The sequence below is a fragment of the Gorilla gorilla genome, chromosome 4 (assembly GCF_029281585.2).
Source record: "Gorilla gorilla gorilla isolate KB3781 chromosome 4, NHGRI_mGorGor1-v2.1_pri, whole genome shotgun sequence".
Taxonomy (NCBI): Eukaryota; Metazoa; Chordata; class Mammalia; order Primates; family Hominidae; genus Gorilla; species Gorilla gorilla.
Window position 1 is genome coordinate 81,329,126 of NC_073228.2, and position 18,890 is coordinate 81,348,015.

An 18,890-nucleotide genomic window follows, 5' to 3' on the forward strand; every position below is an offset into this window, starting at 1 on the left:
TTCTCAATGTGCTCTGTCACTTTCATTCCCATTGTTACCAACCCCTAGAGCAATAACGCACAACAGAAATGAAAGCCACATATGCAATTTCAGATTTTCTAGTAGCCACATTACAAAAGCACAAAAAAGTAAAATTAATTTTAATAACATGTTTGATTTGATTCTACATATCAAAATATTACCATTTTAACACAGAGTCAATAAAACTTCACTAATGAGATACTTACATTAAAGTTTTCAGATTAGGGGTGTATGTCCTTCACACTCCCACTGCTCCCACCCCATTCCCAATGCGCAGGAGCCACATGTAGCCGGTGGCCACCTGACTGGACAGCACAGCCCAAGAGATCAAGCTCTCCTCCCATGTGCCTGCTCAACTTCATCAGCCTCCCGGATCTGGCCTCTGCACTTGCAGCCCTATCCCAAACACAGATGCAGGCCTGGCCTGCTGAACACTAAATGGCCCGGATCGAGAGCCTTTGTGGGCCACCTTCTAGGACGTGAGTGTATTTACTGGTATTCAAAGTCCTCCTTCGTTGGCTCCCCACAGATACTGCTATCTTAGTCCATCTCTTCCCTCCAGGGGCCTCCTGGTAGTCAGGCTAGTGTCTTCCTGGCCACACCATGGCCCACCACTGAACGTCTCATCACTGCAGTCCTATCTCACTCACATAAGGCAGGCAGCGCTGGGTCCTGAGGGCTCGTCCTGGGCTTTCCACCATCTTGGCCTATCATGGGTCCACTCTGAGGATGGCCTCTTGCTGTCGCTCTTTTTCAGAAAAACAACAGGCCCAAGAACACACAGCTGATAAGTGATGGAGCCAGATGCAAAGTCAAGCTCAGTCCCCCACCCCTTAGGAGATTTAACCCCTGCCCAGATGGCCTTCCCTTTCCACCTCAGCTGGGATCTACAAAGTATAGCTGGAATCCCAGCTGTGTGCATGGCTATCCCAACCACACTAGTTCCTTCTCTGTTTTTTTTTTCCCCCTCTATTTATAAATGAGCAAACTCCTGGGCAAGGCAAAAACCTAACAGTCCAGAATATACGTCTGTGACCTAAAAATTATTTTGAGCTGAAAGCATTTGAGTTCCTGAAGTCCCTTATATGCTGAAAAGCAGAGCCTCGCAAAATAACTCCAAAGAACTCAACTGTGATAAATCTCCTCCCTGGGAACACCAGGGAAGACTGACTCTTATCGCTTAAGACCAGAAGAAGTCCAGACCACACCTAAACAGACGCTGTCAAAAACTAGCCTCTCTCCCATCTTTTCTCCTCAGCGCCCACTTCCCATCAGTCCCCTCCCTCCTCCTCTTCCCCTATTAAGGAGTCATCTTGGCCGGGCGCCTGTAATCCCAGCACATTGGGAGGCCGAGGCGGGCGAATCACTGGCAGTCAGTTCGAGACCAGCCTGGCCAACAGGGCGAAACCCTGTCTCTACTAAAAAAATATATATATATAATAATAATAATAATAATAATACAAAAATTACCTGGGCATGGTGGCATGTACCAGTAGTCCCAGCTACCCAGGAGAATCGCCTGAACCTGGGAGGCCGAGGTTGCAGTGTGCCATGATTGCACCACTGCACTCCAGGCTGGGCAAAAGAGCGTTTCAAAAAAAAAAAAAAAAGAAGTCATCTGTTTTCCCACAGGGGCCTTTTCTGCCCCTCCTGTTCCCCTATTAAGATGCTATATAAGCCCCAAATTCTAACCACTTCGAGTCACATTTTTGTGACTCACAAAAGAGTTTAATCACACACATCTGTATGTATGTGATTAAACTGTCTTTCCTCTTCCTCATCTGTCTTTTGCCAGTTTAGTACATATGCCACCAAACACTGAATCATGAGGGCAGGGGGTTAGGGTTCTTCCCCAGCAACTCGAAGGTGGCATTTTTTTTTTTTAATTAAGATGTTATTAAGGCATGGGGAAGTTTCTTAAACACAAAAACAAATTCATGCATAACTCTACCACCCCAACCCAACTACATTCATTCTTCCTATTCCTCCTGGTCTTTGCATAGACAAAGAGAGTGCTGTGGTCTGAAGATGGTGTCCTCTCAAAATGCTATGTTGGAACTTAATACCCAATGTGATAGTATTAACAGTGGGGCCTTTGGGAAATGATTAAGTCTCAAGGCCTCTGCCTTCATGAACAGGATTAGTGCCCTTACAGAGAGCTGCCTTGCTCCTTCCACCATCTGAGGACACAGTAACAAGGTGCCACCTCAGGAGCAGAGTGAGCCCTCACCAGACACCAATCTGCTGGTGCCTTGATCCAGGACTTCCCAGTCTCCAGAACTGTGAGCAATGAATTTCTGTTGTTTATAAATTACCCAGTCTGGCCGGGTGCAGTGGTTCATGCCTCTAATTCCAGTACTTTGGGAGGCTGAGGTGGACAGATCACCTGAAGTCGGGGGTTCGCGACCAGCCTGACCATCATGGAGAAACTCTGTCTCTACTAAAAATACAAAAATTAGCCAGTCGTGGTGGTGCGCGCCTGTAATCCCAGCTACTCAGGAGGCTGAGGCAGGAGAATCTCTTGAACCCGGGAGGTGGAGGTGGAAGTTGCGGTGAGCCAAGATCGTGTCATTGCACTCCAGCCTGGGCAACAAGAGTGAAATTCCGTCTCAAAAAAAAAAAAAAATTACCAAGTCTAAGGTATTTTGTTATAGTAGCCTTAACAAACTAAGACAGAAATTGGTACTGAGAAGTGAGTTGCTGCTGTATTAAATACCCACCAATGCAGGAGTGGCTTTGGAACTGGGTAATGGGCAGAGGCTGGAAGAGGAAAAGGCTAGAAAAAGACTGTATTGCTATGTACAGACCATAAAGGGGAGCTCTGGTGAGAGTTCTGCTTTGGTTTGGAGGTAGTTTGTCTCCACTAAAACTTATGTTAAAAATCTGGGCCAGGCGCAGTGGCTCACGCCTGTAATCCCAGCACTTTGGGAGGCCGAGGTAGGCAGATTGCCTGAGCTCAGGAGTTCAACCAGCCTGGGCAACAAGGTGAAACCCCATCTCTACTAAAATACAAAAAATTAGCCGGGTGTGGTGGCATGCACCTGTAGTCCCAGCTACTCGGGAGGCTGAGGCAGGAGAACTGCTTGAACCCGGGAGGTGGAGGTTGCAGTGAGCCAAAATCGCACCACTGCACTCCAGCCTGGGCGACAGAGCAAGACTCCGTCTCAAAAAAAAAAAAAAAAAAATTGATCCCCAGTGTGCGCTATTGAGAGGTGGGGCCTAGTGGGAGATGTTTGGGTCACAGAGGCAGATCCTTCATGAATGGATTAATGCCTTCCTATGGGGGTGAGTGAGTTCTTGCTCTCAGGGCACTTAGTTCCCATGAGAACAGGTTGTTATAAAAATGAGTTTGGCTTCCCAGACTCTCTCGTTTCCTCTCTTGCCATGTGATCTCTCTGCACCCGCCTGCTCACTTTTCTTCTCCACCATGTTTCAACCTAGTGTGTGGCCCTCACCAGAAACTGCCAGATGTGATGCTATGCTCTTTAACTTACCAGCCCAAAGAACTGTGAGCTAAATAAATGTGTCTTCTTTATAGAATACCCAGTCTTATATAGTCTGTTATAGCAACACAAAACAGACTAAGACAGGCTCAGAAGAAAACAGCTGTAAAGAAAGCCTCAATCTTCTTAGAAATGATCTAAGTGGTCATGATCACAATGCTAGTAGAAAAACAGACAGTGGCTGGTCATGGTGGCTCACACCTGTAATTTCAGCACTTTGGGAGGCTGAGGTGGAAGGATCGCTTTGAGCCCAAGAGTTCAAAACCAACCTGGGCAACATGGCAAAACTCCATCTCTACATAAAATACAAAAATTAGCCAGACATGGTGGCACATGCCTGCAGTCCCAGCTACTTGGGAGGCTGAGGTGGGAGGATCGACTGAGCCCAGGAGGTCAAGGCTGCTGTGAGCTGTGATCACACCACTGCACTCCAGCCTGAGCAAGAGAGTAAAACACTGTCTCAAAAAAAAAAAAAAAATGGTCGGGTGCAGTGGTTCATGTCTGTAACCCCAGCACTTTGGGAGGCTGAGGCAGGCGGACCACTTGAGTTCAGGAGTTTTGAGACCAACCTGGCCAACATGGTGGAATGCCATCTCTATTAAAAATACAAAAATGAGCCAGGTGTGGTGGTGTGCACCTGTAGTGCTAGCTACTCAGGAGGCCGAGGCACGAGAATTGCTTGAACCCGGGAGCCGGAGGTTGCAGTGAGCCGAGATTGCACCACTGCATTCCAGCCTGAGTGACAGAGTGAGACTCCATCTCAAAAAAAAAAAAAAAAAGGGCAGTGAAATAGAATCTTTGACAAAAGAGGGTGCATGGCTGCTCTTGACTGCTTATACTAAAATCCAAGAAGATGAACTAAAGATGAGATTTATCATCAAAGGGGAGGTAGAACTTAAATATTTGGAAAATTATCAGCCTGGCCATCTTGTAAAGAATGTAAAAGCAAGGCTGGATGCAATGGCTCAGGCCTATAAGCCCGAGTTTGGGAGGCCAAGGAGGGAGGATTGCTTGAGCCCAAGAGTTTGTGACCAGCCTAGGCAACAAAGCAAGACCCCGTCTCTACCAAAAAAAAAAAAAAAAAAATTAGCCAGGCCTGGTGCACACATCTATAGTCCCAGCTACTTGGGAGGCTGAGGTAGGAGAATGGCTTGGGCCCGGGAGGTGGAGGCTGCAGTGAGATCTGATCGCACCACTGTACTCCAGCCCGGAAGACAGATCAAGACTCTGTCTCAAAAAAAAAAAGCAAAAACATGTTCAGGACAGAACTCCAAGGGTGTAGCCAAGCAAACTTTTCTTTTTTCTTTTTTTTTTTTGAGATGGTGTCTCACTCTGTTGCCATGCTGGAGTACGGTGGCACAGTCTTGGATCTCGGCTCACTGCAACCTCCAACTCCCTGGTTCAAGTGATTCTCCTGCCTTAGCCTCCCGAGTAGTTGGGATTTAACGCACGCACCACCATGCCCAGCTAATTTTTGTATTTTTTGTAGAGACGGGGTTTCATCATGTTGGCCAGGCTGGTCTTGATCTCCTGACCTCGTGATCCACCTGCCTCGGCCTCCCAAAGTGCTGGGATTATAGGTGTGAGCCACCGCGCCCAGCCACCAAGCAAACATTTGATAAGGAGATTAGTATGGATAGAAAGAAGCCAGACGGCCAGGAGTGGTGGCTCACACCTGTAAGCACTTTGGGAGGTTAAGGCGGGTGGATCACTTGAGCTCAGGAGTTCAAGACCAGCCTGGGCAACATGGTAAAACTTAGTCTCTACAAAAAATACAAAAATTAGCCAGGTGCGGTGGCAAGTGCCTGTAGTTCCATCTACTCATGAGGCTGAAGTGGGAGGACTGCTTGGGCCCAGGAGGTGAGACTTCAATGAGCCATGATCGCACAACTGCACTCCAGCCTGGGTGACACAGTGAGACCTTGTCTCAAAAAAAAAAAAAAAAAAAAAAAAAAAAAGAACCAGACGCTATTCATCAAGACAGTGACTCAATGACCCCAAAGGCATTTCTGAGATCTTTGTGACTGCCCATCTCATCATAAGCCTAGAATGCCAGGGTCTTGGGGGCAGAACGATTTCAAGGCTCCACTTCCCACATTCCAGAATACTCCTTACCCACTCCAGCTATAGCTCAAGCAGGTCCAACTATAGCTCGGGCCACCCCTCTGGAAGGCAGAGGCAACAAACCATAGTGGTGTCCGTGCAGGGCCATTTCCACAGTGCACAGAGTGAATGAGCTGTGGGGGCACACCTACCTCTACCCAGACTTCAAAGGATGCCCCAAACAGTGCCAGGGCCCAAGCAGAGAACTGTCACAGGGGCAGGGCCACCAGAGAGACCCCACTAGGGCAATGCCCAGTGGAGTTGTGGGGCAAGACCACCCCAAGACCTAAGACTGGTAGAACCACTAGAGTGCAACTCCAGCCCGAGAGATGCAGGCATGAGAATCCAGTGACTGAGAGCTGCTGCATGGGCTGCTCCCAGCAAAGCTGTGGGAGTGGGGCCATCCAGAGCTTTGCAAGACCAACCCCTGCCCCAGTTTTTGTGGAAGGCGGGGCTTTGAGTCAACTTAAGCCTTAAGATTTAATGTTGTTTGTCTGGTTGGGTTTTAGACTTGGTCAGGACCTGTCACTCCTTTCTTTCTTCCTACTTCTCCCTTTTGGTCTCGAACTCCTGGCCTCAAGCAACCCTCCCACCTTGGCTACCCAAAACGCTGGGACTACAAGCATGAACCACCACACTGGGCCTCACTTCTCCTTTTTGGAATGGGAATGTCTATCCAATGTCTGTCCCACCATTGCATTTTGGAAGCATACAACCTGTTTGATTTCACAGGCTCACAGCCGGAGAGAAACATGCGTCAGAGTGAATCCCAGAGCTGGAGTCTTACCCATATTTGATTTAGATGATATTTAGATGGGACTTTGGACTTCAGACTTTTGAGGTGATGCTGAAATTAAGTTAACACTTACCTGGAGTTAACATTTTGGGGGCTATTAGTATAGAATGAATGTATTTTGCACGTAAGATGAACATGAATTTCGAGAGGCCGGGGCAAAATGCTATGGTCTGAATTTTTGTGTCCTTCCAAATTCATGCTGGAACCCACTGTGGTGGTATTAAGAGGTAGGGCTTTTAGGTAACTAGTTTGTTAGGACTCTGCTCTACGAAGGGGGTCAGTGCCCTTGTCAGAGAGGCTTGAGGGAGTCTTCCACCTTTCTCCACCATATGAGGATGCAGCAAGAAGGTACTATCTACGAGGAACAGGCCCTCAACAGACACCAAATCTGCTGGCGCCTTTATCTTTTTTTTTTCTGAGAAGGAGTTTCACTCTTGTTGCCCAGGCTGGAGTGCAATGGCGCGATCTCGGCTCACCACAACCTCTGTCTCCCAGGTTCAAGCGATTCTCCTGACTCAGCCTCCCAAGGAGCTGGGATTACAGGCATGCGCCACCACGCTTGGCTAATTTTGTATTTTTAGTAGAGAGGGGGTTTCTCCATGTGGATCAGGCTGGTCTCGAACTCCTGACCTCAGGTGATCCACCCGCCTTGGCCTCCCAAAGTGCTGGGATTACAGGCGTGAGCCACCGTGCCCGGCCCATCACGGGGTCAGTGCTGGCGCCTTTATCTTGACCTTCACAGCCTCTAGAACTGTGAGCAATAAATTTGTTGTTTATATTACCCAGTCTAAGGTATTTCATCATAGCAGCCCGAACTAAGACAAATAGGTATACAATCTTATATTCTGCCTTGTTCATATATATTCCATAGATTTTTCTCGTTTCCAGATAGTCTTGATTATTTCAAAGGGCTGCATAATTAGCTGTACTGACACAATATAATTTACCAAGCCCTACCCTCTGGTAAACCATTTAAACCTTTCTCATATTTTGCATAAAAAACAACATCACAGTCAATAACTTTGTATATAAAAAGCTTTTTGCTTATGTTAAACTACACTCTAGTATATATTGCTGAATGAATGAATGGACTTCCCTGAAGCATCGCAACTGTCTCAATAGTCCAAACATTTTCACAGGTCTTGCGAAGAAGGACAGACTGCTTCTAAACGGCCTTACAATTTACAAGGTAATCAGAAATGCATTTGCTACTATCTGGCCAAGAAAGGTGTTAATGAGTTTTTGCCAACTTAAAAAAAAACGAAGAATGAGGAAAAAAACCACACAGACAACAGTGTAGTCAGCCTTAAAATCAGAGGAAAGTGGGAAAGAGGCAGCAGCACACTTACTGGGGATCTCCAGGCTGGGGTGGATGGCAGCCACACTTCTGACCATGGGTGGGGAATGCCGTCCATCCACCAAGTCCGACTCGGCATCCTGCGCCTCTCCATGAATCACTGCAATTCCCAGGCGCAAGCGCTCAGCAAAAGACTGTGCCCTGAGGGAAAACACCAGACACAAGCTCAAACTCATGCAGCCCTTGGTTCTGCTAATGCCTAGGGGACAAAACATTAAGAGAACATAAGTAGAATGTTGTCTCCCAAAGGACTAAAGAAAAGAGAGAATAAAACAGCCTTAGACTCTTAGAAACCAGGACTAACTGTAGAGACCCCCCATGCCAAACACTTCCCTCTGCAGCAGCACCAAAGAAGGGCAGCAGCCTGGCCTGGTCTGCAAGCCACTGGCCGGGAGAGCCTGACTGAGTGAAGGAACCTCCGCTCAGCTCTGTCTCACCTAAAGCTGCTAATTCTACCTGCCTGCCTACCTACCTACTAGTGAGAACCAACTACATGGGGCAAAGGGCATAAAATGCTCACCAAAGTATTAAGCACAAATTTCTTAATAGTTTTAGGGAGGTAAAACTGAGATACAAGAAACTGTGCATATCTAAAGTATATAATTTCATGAGCTCTGAAGGCTGTATGTGCCCATATAAGCATTAGCACAATCAAGACAAGGAACGTCATCACCACAAGCATCTCCTTATGCCCCTTAGTGATTTTTCCTTCTCGCCCCAGGCAACAGCTGATCTGCTTTCTGTCACTATAGTTTCACCTATCTAGAATTTCACGTAAGTGAAATCATAAAGTTGCCTTTTTTTGTCTGATCTTTTTTTTGAGATGGAGTCTTGCTCTGTCGCCCAGACTGAAGTGTGGTGGCGGGATTTCTCAGTTCACTGCAATCTCTGCCTCCTGGGTTCAAGCGATTCTCCTGCCTCAGCCTCTCAAATAGCTGGAACTACAGTCATGCACCACCACATCTGGCTAACTTTTTTGCATTTTTAGTACAGATGGGGTTTTACCATGTTGGCCAGACTGGTCTTGAACTCCTGACCTGAAATGATCCACCCACCTCGACCTCCCAAAGTGCTGGGATTACAGGTGTGAGCCACTTGCGCCTGGCCATTTTGTCTTATTTTACGCAGCACATGTTTTGGAGATTCATCCATGGAATAACATATCAATAGTTCATTCCCTTTCATTGCTGAGTAATATTCTGCTGGGTGAATATATCACAGTGTATCCATTTATGTATTGCTGAGCTTTCTGGTTTTTTCTAGTTTTTGGCTGTCACAAAGCTGCTGTGAACATTCATACACAGATCTCTGTATGGGCACATGCTTTCTTTCCTTCTTTCTTTCTTTTTCTTTTGAGACAGAGTCTCACTCTGTTGCCCAGGCTGGAGTGCAGTGGCGTGAACCTCCACCTCCCAGATTCAAGCTATTCTCCTGCCTCAACCTCCCAAGTAGCTGGGATTATAGGCATGTGCCACCACACCTGGCTAATTTTTGTATTTTTTGTAGAGACGGGGTTTTGTCATGTTGGCCAGGCTGGTCTTCAACTCCTGACCTCAGATGATCTGCCCACCGCGGCCCCCCAAAGTGCTGGAATTACGCGCCCAGCCACATGCTTTCTTATCTCTTGATAAATTCCTAAGAGTGGAATGGCTGGATCATATAGTAGGTGTATGTTTAACTCTTCATAAAAAGGCCTCATAGGCCGGGCGCAGTGGCTCACGCCTGTAATCCCAGCACTTTGGGAGGCCAAGGTGGGCGGATCATGAGGTCAGGAGATCAAGACCATCCTGGCTAACACGGTGAAACCCCGTCTCTACTAAAAAAATACAAAAAAATTAGCCAGGCTGGGTGGCAGGCACCAGTAATCCCAGCTACTCAGGAGGTTGAGGCAGGAGAATGGCGTGAACCTGGAAGGCGGAGCTCGCAGTGAGTGGAGATAGTGCCAATGCACTCCAGCCTGGGCGACAGAGCGAGACTCCATCTCAAAAAAAAAAAAAAAAAAAAAAAAAAGGCCACACTGTTTTCTAAAGTGGTTATACCATATTACAGTCCCATGAGCAGAACACGAGAGATCCAGTTCCTCCACATCTTCACCAACACTTGGTATGGTAGGTAATTTGTGTCTTGTTTTCTCCTAACCAGTCTGGATAAAGGTTTATCAATTGCACTGATTTTCTCAAAGAATCAGCTTTTTAGCTTTTTTCTGGTTTTTGTTTTCTATTTCATTGATTTATGCTTTAATCTTTTTTTTTGAATGTTGAATTCAGTTCTTTATATAACATCCCTTGTAAAAACAAAACAGAATAAAAACAAACCGAAAAGGAGGGGCAGGGTAAAATTTGAAAAGGAAAGGAAAGGGAGGAAAAGGAAATAAAATAAGATGATTTATTGCTTCTCCTCAGCATCCTCCTTGGTCTCCTCCTCCACCAAAAGAGCTTCTAGCTTTTCCGCCACTTTTTTGGCATGATCGTTTTTGCCCGATCCTTTCTTTTCTCTCTGATCTCTTTCTTGCATTCTTCAAACTTTGTTTTGAATTTCTGTGCATTCTCAACATTCAGGAAGTGGATGGCCAGCAGCTCTGGCTTGGGGCACTCGTTGGCGAAGTCGGCGTGGGTGTTCCAGACCCAGGCATGGTCACTACCCATGTTGGGCTTCAGCTCCATTATCAGCGTGAAGTAGTGGTTAGCACAGATCTTCAGGGTCTTGTCCCTCCGCATGAGGAGGCAGATGGTCCCTTTCTCCTTGTGTTTCAGGAGCTTGACGTTGCCGGTGCCTCACTCCTTCCATTCTGGGAGATCCTTCTCTGAGGCAAATCAGAACAGTTTCGTCTGCATTTTTAAAAGTTCTTCATCTTCCTCCAGCGTTTTAATTTCTTGCTCAGGAAGAGAAACTATTGGCTCAAACTGAGGGTCATGGTTGGACTCATCTGCATTCTCAGTGGAAGTATCATGGTCCTCATGAGTGTCCTTGGCGTGCTGTGAAAGCGGCAGCTCGGCTGAGTGGGTCATCACTGGCTTCAAGGCCTCCTGTCGCTGGCTCCGTGGCCTCTTGCAGGAGCTTCTTCCCGCCGCATCTGGCTTTTTTTTTTTGTTGAGATGGAGTCTTGCTCTGTCGCCCAGGCTGGAGTGCAGTGGCGTGATCTTGGCTAGTGCGGTCACATGATCTCGGCTCACTGCAGCCTCCACCTCTGGATCAAGTGATTCTCCTGTCTCAGCCTCCCGAGTAGCTGGGATTACAGGGTGTGCCACCACGCTTGGCTAATTTTGTATTTTTTGTAGAGATGGGGTTTCATCATCATGTTGGCCAGGCTGGTCTTGAACTCCTGACCTTAGGTAATCTGCCAGCCTTGGCCTCCCAAAGCGTTGGGAATACAGGCATGAGCCACCGCGCCTGGCCTGTGTCTTCATTTTCTTTTGCTTCTAAACACTTTTTAATTTCACTTTTGACTTCTTCTTTGACCTATGGGTTATCTAAAAGTATGTTATTTAGTTACTAAATATTCAGGACATTTCCAAAGATACTTCTGTTATTAGAATTATTCTTAATTCCAGTGTGGTCAGAGAATATATTTTGTATGGCTTGCATAATTATCAATTTGGGGCTTATTTTATGGCTCACAAGAATATGATCTATCTTTGTGTTTATACTAAAAAAGAACTACATTCTGCTCTCTCTGGATGGTGTGCTATGACTGTCAGTCAGATCCAGCAGGCTGAAGGGGTTGTTCAAGTCTCCCGCATCCTTAATGATTTTCAGTCTCCTTATTCTATCAATTACTAAGAGAAGAATAATGGAATCACTATCATTATGGATATATCTATTTCTCCTTGCAGTTATCAGTGTTTGCTTCATATACTTTGAAACACTGTCATTTAGTTTATAAATGTTTAGAACTGTTTTGTCCTCTTGAAGAACTGACCCCTTTATCATTAGGAAAAGACCTTCTTCAACCATGGCAAAATTATTTGCCTTGATTTGTCTGATATTAATACAGCCACTCCTGATTCCTGGGGGCCATGCTGAGTCTTACTCTTTTTTCCATCCTCAGCACCTAATGCATGGTAAATGTTCAAGTGTTTAAGAGTCCAACAAGTTCTCGTAGTCTTGGCTTACCAGCACCAAAAATTCAAAACAAGTTCTTAACTAACTGCTCACAAGAATTACTAAAAACAAACAAAAAATTAAGGATTATACTGAATCCCACTAGTACTATCTATACTAGATACAGCCAAGGCATTTACATGACATATGAAGAGCAGGGCACTAGAAAGTACTAAATACTATTAGTATGTAGACTCTTATGAGCTGTTAGAAATTTCACATCAACCTGGTTTCCTATATGCACTACACAACGAAGGAAAGCTTTGCTACAGTGTTAGCAATTATTTCAAGAAATTTAAATTTGGCTGGGCACGGCAGCTCACGCCTGTAATCCCAGCACTTTGGGAGGCTGAGGCGGGCAGATCACTTGGGACAAGGAGTTCAAGACCAGCCTGGCCAACATGGTGAAACTCCATCTCTACTGAAAAACGAACAAACAAACAAACAAACACACAAAAAATTCATGCTTAAATCATCCTATTTTCAATATACTTTTTAAAGCTGGGTGATGGCTCACACCTGTAATCCCAGCACTTTGAGACGAAGGCAGGAGAATGGCTTGAGCCCAGGGGTTTGAGACCAGCCTGGGCAACATAGGGAGACCTCGTCTCTACAAAAATAAAAAAAAATTAGCTTGCCCAGGCACAGTGACTCACGCCTGTAATCCCAGCACTTTGGGAGGCTGAGGCGGGTGGATCGCAAGGTCAAGAGATCGAGACTATCCTGGCCAACATGGTGAAACCCTGTCTCTACTAAAAATACAAAAATTAGCCGGGCGTGGTAGCACGCGCCTGTAGTCCCAGCTACTTGGGAGGCTGAGGTGGGAGAATCACTTGAGCCCAGAAGGTCAAGGCTGCACTGAGCTATAATTGCACCACTGCACTCCTGCCTGGGCAACAGAGAAAGACCCTGTCTCAAACAAACAAACAAACAATCTCAGACACACGTAAGTAAACATTTATTGGTCTGGTCCTATCTATGAGGAATGTAATTTATATTTCCAAGGAAAAGATGATAAACCTTCACAGGAGCAAGACTGTTCAGGTCAAAAACAGTGAAGTCAGTAAAATATATTTATCTATGTGTGTGTAAGACAGAATATTTGTCCTAAGGTAAAAGAGGGAGCATCATAAACACGGAATATTTTAATAACATTTGATAAATATCCCAAGATGTAAGATTTAGTATTCATATAACTTTGAATTCATCCTTACAAAAAAAATCAAAATAGTTTTTAAAAAATTATCAAGAGAGTGGCCAGGAGCAGTGGCTCACGCCTGTAATCCCAGCACTTTGGGAGGCCGAGGCGGGCAGATCACCTGAGGCTGGGAGTTTGGGGCCAGCCTGACCAACATGGAGAAACCCTGTCTTTACTAAAAACACAAACAAATTAGCCGGGTGTGGTGGCACATGCCTGTAATCCCCAGCTACTTGGGAGGCTGAGGTGGGAGAATCACTTGAACCCGGGAGGCGGAGATTGTGGTGAGCCGAGATCGCGCCATTGCACTCTAGCCTGGGCAACAAGAGCGAAACTCCATCTCAAAAAAAAAAATTCTCAAGAGAAAAAAATTTCAGACAGAACAATGGGGCAGAGTCTTCAAAAGAGTTGGCATCACATAGATTATAGTTCCTCCTTGAAATTCAAGATTGGCTTTGCAAACAAAATTGGTGCCAAATGACTGACCTGTTAGTTATCCTCTAAGGAAGTCTTTTCCATCTGGGATCTGTGGAGGTTTGCCAATTCCTAGAATAATATTTCAATTATACCAACCTCTACAAAACACAATGCTCTTAAGATAAATAAAATCATGGCCGGGTGCGGTGGCTCACACTTGTAATTCCAGCACTTTGGGAGGCCAAGGCAGGTGGATCACCTGAGGTCAGGAGTTCGAGACCAGCCTGGCCAACGTGGTGAAACCCCGTCTCTACTAAAAATACAAAAAAATTACCCAGGCATGGTGGCAGGCACCTGTAATCTCAGCTAATCGGGAGGCTAAGGCAGGAGAATTGCTAAAATCCGGGAGGCGAAGGTTGCAGTGAGCCGAGATTGTGCCACTGCATGCCAGCCCAGGCGACAACAGCAAGACTCTGTCTCAAAAAAAAAATAAGTAAAATAATAAATAAATAAAATTATTACCTGCACAGCAATGGGAGTTTCTGGATACTCCATATAACTTAATCAGATACTTTGCATTCCCATCTAATTCCAAAATCAATCAGGATGGTTTCTCTGTGTCATTTTGTTTCATGCACTGACAGAGAGGAATTCTAAAGCAACTTGATCCTGATTGTACGATAATGAGAGTTAATTTACATCATGGGTGAGAAAGAACAAGACACAGGGCCTCAGCTATCCTTTTGTTTCCTATTCACTCAGTTATTCAGAGAAAACAATTTCAAACAACTCATTCAAGCAAGTTCTGTTCCTTACAAAAGCAACACTTTCTCTGATGATCCCTTTTAGTCAAAACAACTGCTCATTGTCAAACAACTCCAAAACAATAGCTCTGCACTTCGACCTATTCATCAATAACTTCAGGATTCTAAAGGCACTAACCACTAAACGCAGTGGCTCACGCCTGTTATCCCAACAGTGGCTCACGCCTGTTATCCCAACACTTTGTTTGGGAGGCCGAGGCAGGCAGATCACTTGAGGTCAGGAGTTCGAGAAGAGCCTTACCAGCATGGTGAAACCCCATGTCTACCAAAAATACAAAAATTAGCTGGGCATGGTGGCACACGTCTGTAATCCCAGCTACTTAGGAGGCTAAGGCAAGAGAATCGCTTGAATCCAGGAGGTGGAGGTTGTAGTGAGCCGAGATCACACCACTGCACTCCAGACTGGGTGACAGAGGGAGACCCTGTCTCAAAAAATAAAGGCACTAACCACCACCATTCTACATAATGGTATTTAATTTATAAAGTCCTTCAGTAAGTTCTTTGATGCTTATTAACTCTGTAAGATAAGCCAAGCAGGTGTTATCCCCAGGAAACTGAGGCTTGGAGAGACAGCCTTGACTAAGGTTCTCACAAAGACTGGCTAAGGCACAAGTGGAAGCCCAAGTCTTGGACTGCTAATTTAATACCTTCCTGACTGATAAAAGTCAGCCCCAGTCTGACTTCTACATTGATTACAGCTATTTTCTAAGGTTGGCTGCCAAATGAAAAACTTGGAGGAGGGAACTAGAAATAATAGGATCAGAATTTGCATGTGGCTGAGCCAGAAAGTGCCATCTCCTGCTCGAAGTCTGGGTGAATGTGTTTATCAGGACATTAGAACACAAGAAAATCACCACCATATAGCTACGGGATATGAGACAACCAGAACTGACTTTATTGTGTTGATGCCATGTCGACAGAGCTCTTGCTCACAATACCTTTTTATTTTATTTTGTTTTTTTGAGACAGGGTCTGGCTGTCACCCAGGCTGGAGTGCAGTGGTGTGATCTCACCTCACTGCAACCTCCACCTACTGGGCTGAAGTGATCCTCCCACCTCAGCCTCCTGAGTAGCTGGGACTAGAGGTACACGCCACACACCCGGCTAATTTTTGTATTTTTGGTAGAGATGGGGTTTCAACATGTTGCCCAGGCTGTTCTCGAACTCCTGGACTCAAATGATCTTCCAGCCTCAGCCTCCCAAAGTGCTGGGATTACAGGCGTGAGCCATCGAGCCTGGCCCACTCACAATACCTTAAACTCACAGACCAAACTCCTAAGCCTTGACTGTGTTATTTTACTACCTGTTCCATATAAAACTGAACCTTTTGTAGCACTCATCTCCATACTAAAACACACGTTCATTCATTCATTTATTGATTTGATGGAGTTTTGCTCTTGTTGCCTAGGCTGGAGTGCAATGGCACGATCTGGGCTCACCGCAACCTCTGCCTCCCGGGTTCAAGCAATTCTCCTGACCTCAGGAGATCCACCCATCTCGGCCTCCCAAAGTGCTGGGATTACAGGCGTGAGCCAATGCGCCCAGCCTCTAAAACATTCATTTAATGTAGTATGATCTATGTGGATTCAATTACTGAAACTGGGAGAAAAAGAGACTGGGTCTTTCGTTCCAATCTACCCAACTGACCTACCAGTCAAAGAACACATGAGGGCAGTCTGCAAGTGCCACAAGAACACAGCCCTGCCTGCACTGGTCACCACCACATCCACGATGGCTGGCACAGCAGCACTCAAATATGTACTCGGTAAAGACTGAGTGGAGGGGGGCAAGTCAATTTCTTTTTTTTTTTTTTTTTTTGAGATGGAGTTTTGCTCTTGTCGCCCAGGCTGGAGTACAATGGCGCCATCCTGACTAACTGCAACCTCTGCCTCCCAGGTTCAAGCAATTCTCCTGCCTCAGCCTCCCAAGTAGCTGGGATTACAGGCGTGCACCACCATGCCCCGCTAATTTTGTATTTTTAGTAGAGACAGGGCTTCACTAAGTTGGTCAGGCTGGTCTCAAACTCCTGACCTCAAGTGATCCACCCCCCTCGGCCTCCCAAAGTGCTGGGATTACAGGTGTAACACTGCACCTGGCCCAATTTCAATCATATTTGGCCAACACTCAAGTCCCCTAATCACTGGTATAGAAAACATTCTTGGAAGTAAATAGTTGCACCACTACCTTCAAGGAAACAACATTTGGTGGAACTACCTTGGTTCCTTCATCTCTGTGGGTCTGTTTCCTCATCTATGAGAGATTATAACTGCTGACTTCCAAAGTTGCAAAGATCAAATAACATAACATAGATAAAAAAACATCTGACGCTACACATGCATTCCTACAGAGCATCTTCCTAGGCCTCATCAGCCCCAGCACAATAGGTTCTCAATAAACATTTGAACAGATGAATGACAAACATCACTGACAAAAGCCAAAGAAACTGAGCAAAAGGCTACCACATCCATCCCTCTGTGAACACGTGGGTGACAGAAGTAAACTGAGGACTCTAGAGGTTATTAAAAGTCCACCCAGATGGGAAAGTCAACAGAAAATTCATCATGTTCTTCTGGTATTTAGTGGGAAAGAAAAAAAAATGTATCAAGGCCAGATGCAGTGGCTCATGCCTGTAATCCCAGAACTTTAGGAGGCCAAGGCAGGAGGATTACTTGTACCCTAGAGTTAGAGACCAGACCTGGCAACATAGGGAGATCCCGTTGCTACAAAAATAAGGAAAAATCCAGCTGGGCATGGTGGCACATGCCTGCAGTCCCAGCCACTCAGGAGGCTAAGGCAGGAGGATCTCTTGAGCCCAGGAGATGGAGGCTACAGTGAGCCGCGGTTGTACCACTGCACTCCAGCCTGGATGACAGAGCAAGAACCTGCCTCAAGGAAAAAAAAGTATCAAAACATATTGTCACTTCTGCTTCCACTAGGAAGGATTATTAATACTCCTTCTGCCACCCACAACTAAAACCCCTGGATGTTACATACAAACAAAAATGAGAAGACTCTGGCCAGGCGCAGTGGCTCACGCCTGTAATCCTAGCACTCTGGGAGGCTGAGGCGGGCGGATCACGAGGTCAGGAGATAGAGACCATCCCGGCTAACACGGTGAAACTGTCTCTACTAAAAATACAAAAAATTAGCCAGGCATGCTGGCAGACGCCTGTAGTCCCAGCTACTCGGGAGGCTGAGGCAGGAGAATGGCATGAACCCGGGAGGCAGAGTTTGCAGTGAGCCAAGATCGTGCCACTGCACTCCAGCCTGGGTGACAGAGCGAGATTCCGTCTCAAAAAAAAATGAGAAGACACTGAAAGGTAGAGAGAAGGCAGACTAGCAAGGGACCTCAGGACCTGAGCAACGTCACGGTGGTGGCTTCCTTGGGCATTCCTTTTGCCTTATTATCCCAGATTTGTAGCTGGAGAAGAAGCGACCCAAAAATGCCAGTGGGCAAAGACAAGAAAAGCTCCAACAAAGGTCGGCTCTCCCTAGTCAAAGGACTAAGAAAAGGGCAACCTAGTGAGTGAGAAAATATTTAGACAATAACTGCCTTACTCTAGCCACACAGGCAGTAAAGCCACAGCCCACGTTTCCGCCACATTTCCGCCGCATGAGTAAAGGTTGAGGGGTGAGCCTGTACTTCCTGGCTTGTCAGGCTATAATGAGGCACCCCAAACCCAATGGGGTGGTTTCACAGAAGGCCAAACAGGGAGCTGGGACTTTCACCCTCACTCAGCAGTAAGGAGCAACTGCCAGAGTCAGTGGAGAGTGAAATCTGGACTTCTACCCCCAACTCAGCAGTAAAGAGGTGCCCCTCCCCTCTCCACTGCAGTGGTATCAGAGGCAGCCTGGTGGAGTCAGGAATTTCACCACCACCCAATAAGAATGATGCTACTTTTCCTTGGCGTCAGTGGAGGACATGGAGGGAGCATTTCCACCCATGAGTAACAAGGACCACCTTAGGTGGTCCACACAGGCCTGGTGGTGAATCTCGACTTCTACCCTTACCTAGCAGAAACGAGCCCCAACACCACCACTTTCCCTGCCAGAGTCCTGAGAAGCCAGCAAAATCAGAAGGCCTAAATGAGACCCAGAGTCTCACACACAATATCCAAAAGTCCAGATTCCAATCAGAAGCCACTCGCCACACTAAAGGCCAGTGAAATCTCAATATGAATGAAAAAAGACAATTAACAGATGCCAACACCAAGATGACAGACATGCTGAAACTGTATAACAAAGATTTTAGAGCAGCCATCAGAAAAGTGCTACAAGCAGCAATTATGAGCATGTGTGAAATAAAAAACAAGAAGTCTAAACAAAGAAAGTATTGACAAAAAAATAGAAGGTATAAAAAAAGACCCAAGGCCAGGCGTAGTGTCTCATGACTGTAATTCCAGTACTTTGGGAGGCCGAGGCAGGCAGATCACTTGAGGCCAGGAGTTTGAAACCAGCCTGGCCAACATGGCAAAACCCCGTCTCTACTAAAAATACAAAATCAGCAGCCAGGCGCGGTGACTCACACCTGTAATCCCAGCATTTTGGGAGGCTGAGGCGGGAAGATCAC

The 18,890-nt window shown here is 46.1% G+C and overlaps 1 protein-coding gene and 1 pseudogene across 9 annotated transcripts in view; both read right to left on the reverse strand.

The window, feature by feature from the left end:
- The window catches only part of PRPSAP2 (phosphoribosyl pyrophosphate synthetase associated protein 2), a 76,108-nt gene that overhangs the window by 12,204 nt on the left and 45,014 nt on the right, over positions 1 to 18,890 (reverse strand). For all 9 annotated transcript variants that reach the window (XM_031011269.3, XM_063706610.1, XM_031011268.2 and 6 more), the window contains one exon: positions 7,773 to 7,921. In XM_031011269.3, coding sequence (XP_030867129.1) covers positions 7,773 to 7,921 — 149 coding nt within the window. The remainder of the gene's footprint in view (positions 1 to 7,772; positions 7,922 to 18,890) is intronic.
- On the reverse strand, positions 9,798 to 13,095 carry LOC129533364 (ran-specific GTPase-activating protein-like; annotated as a pseudogene).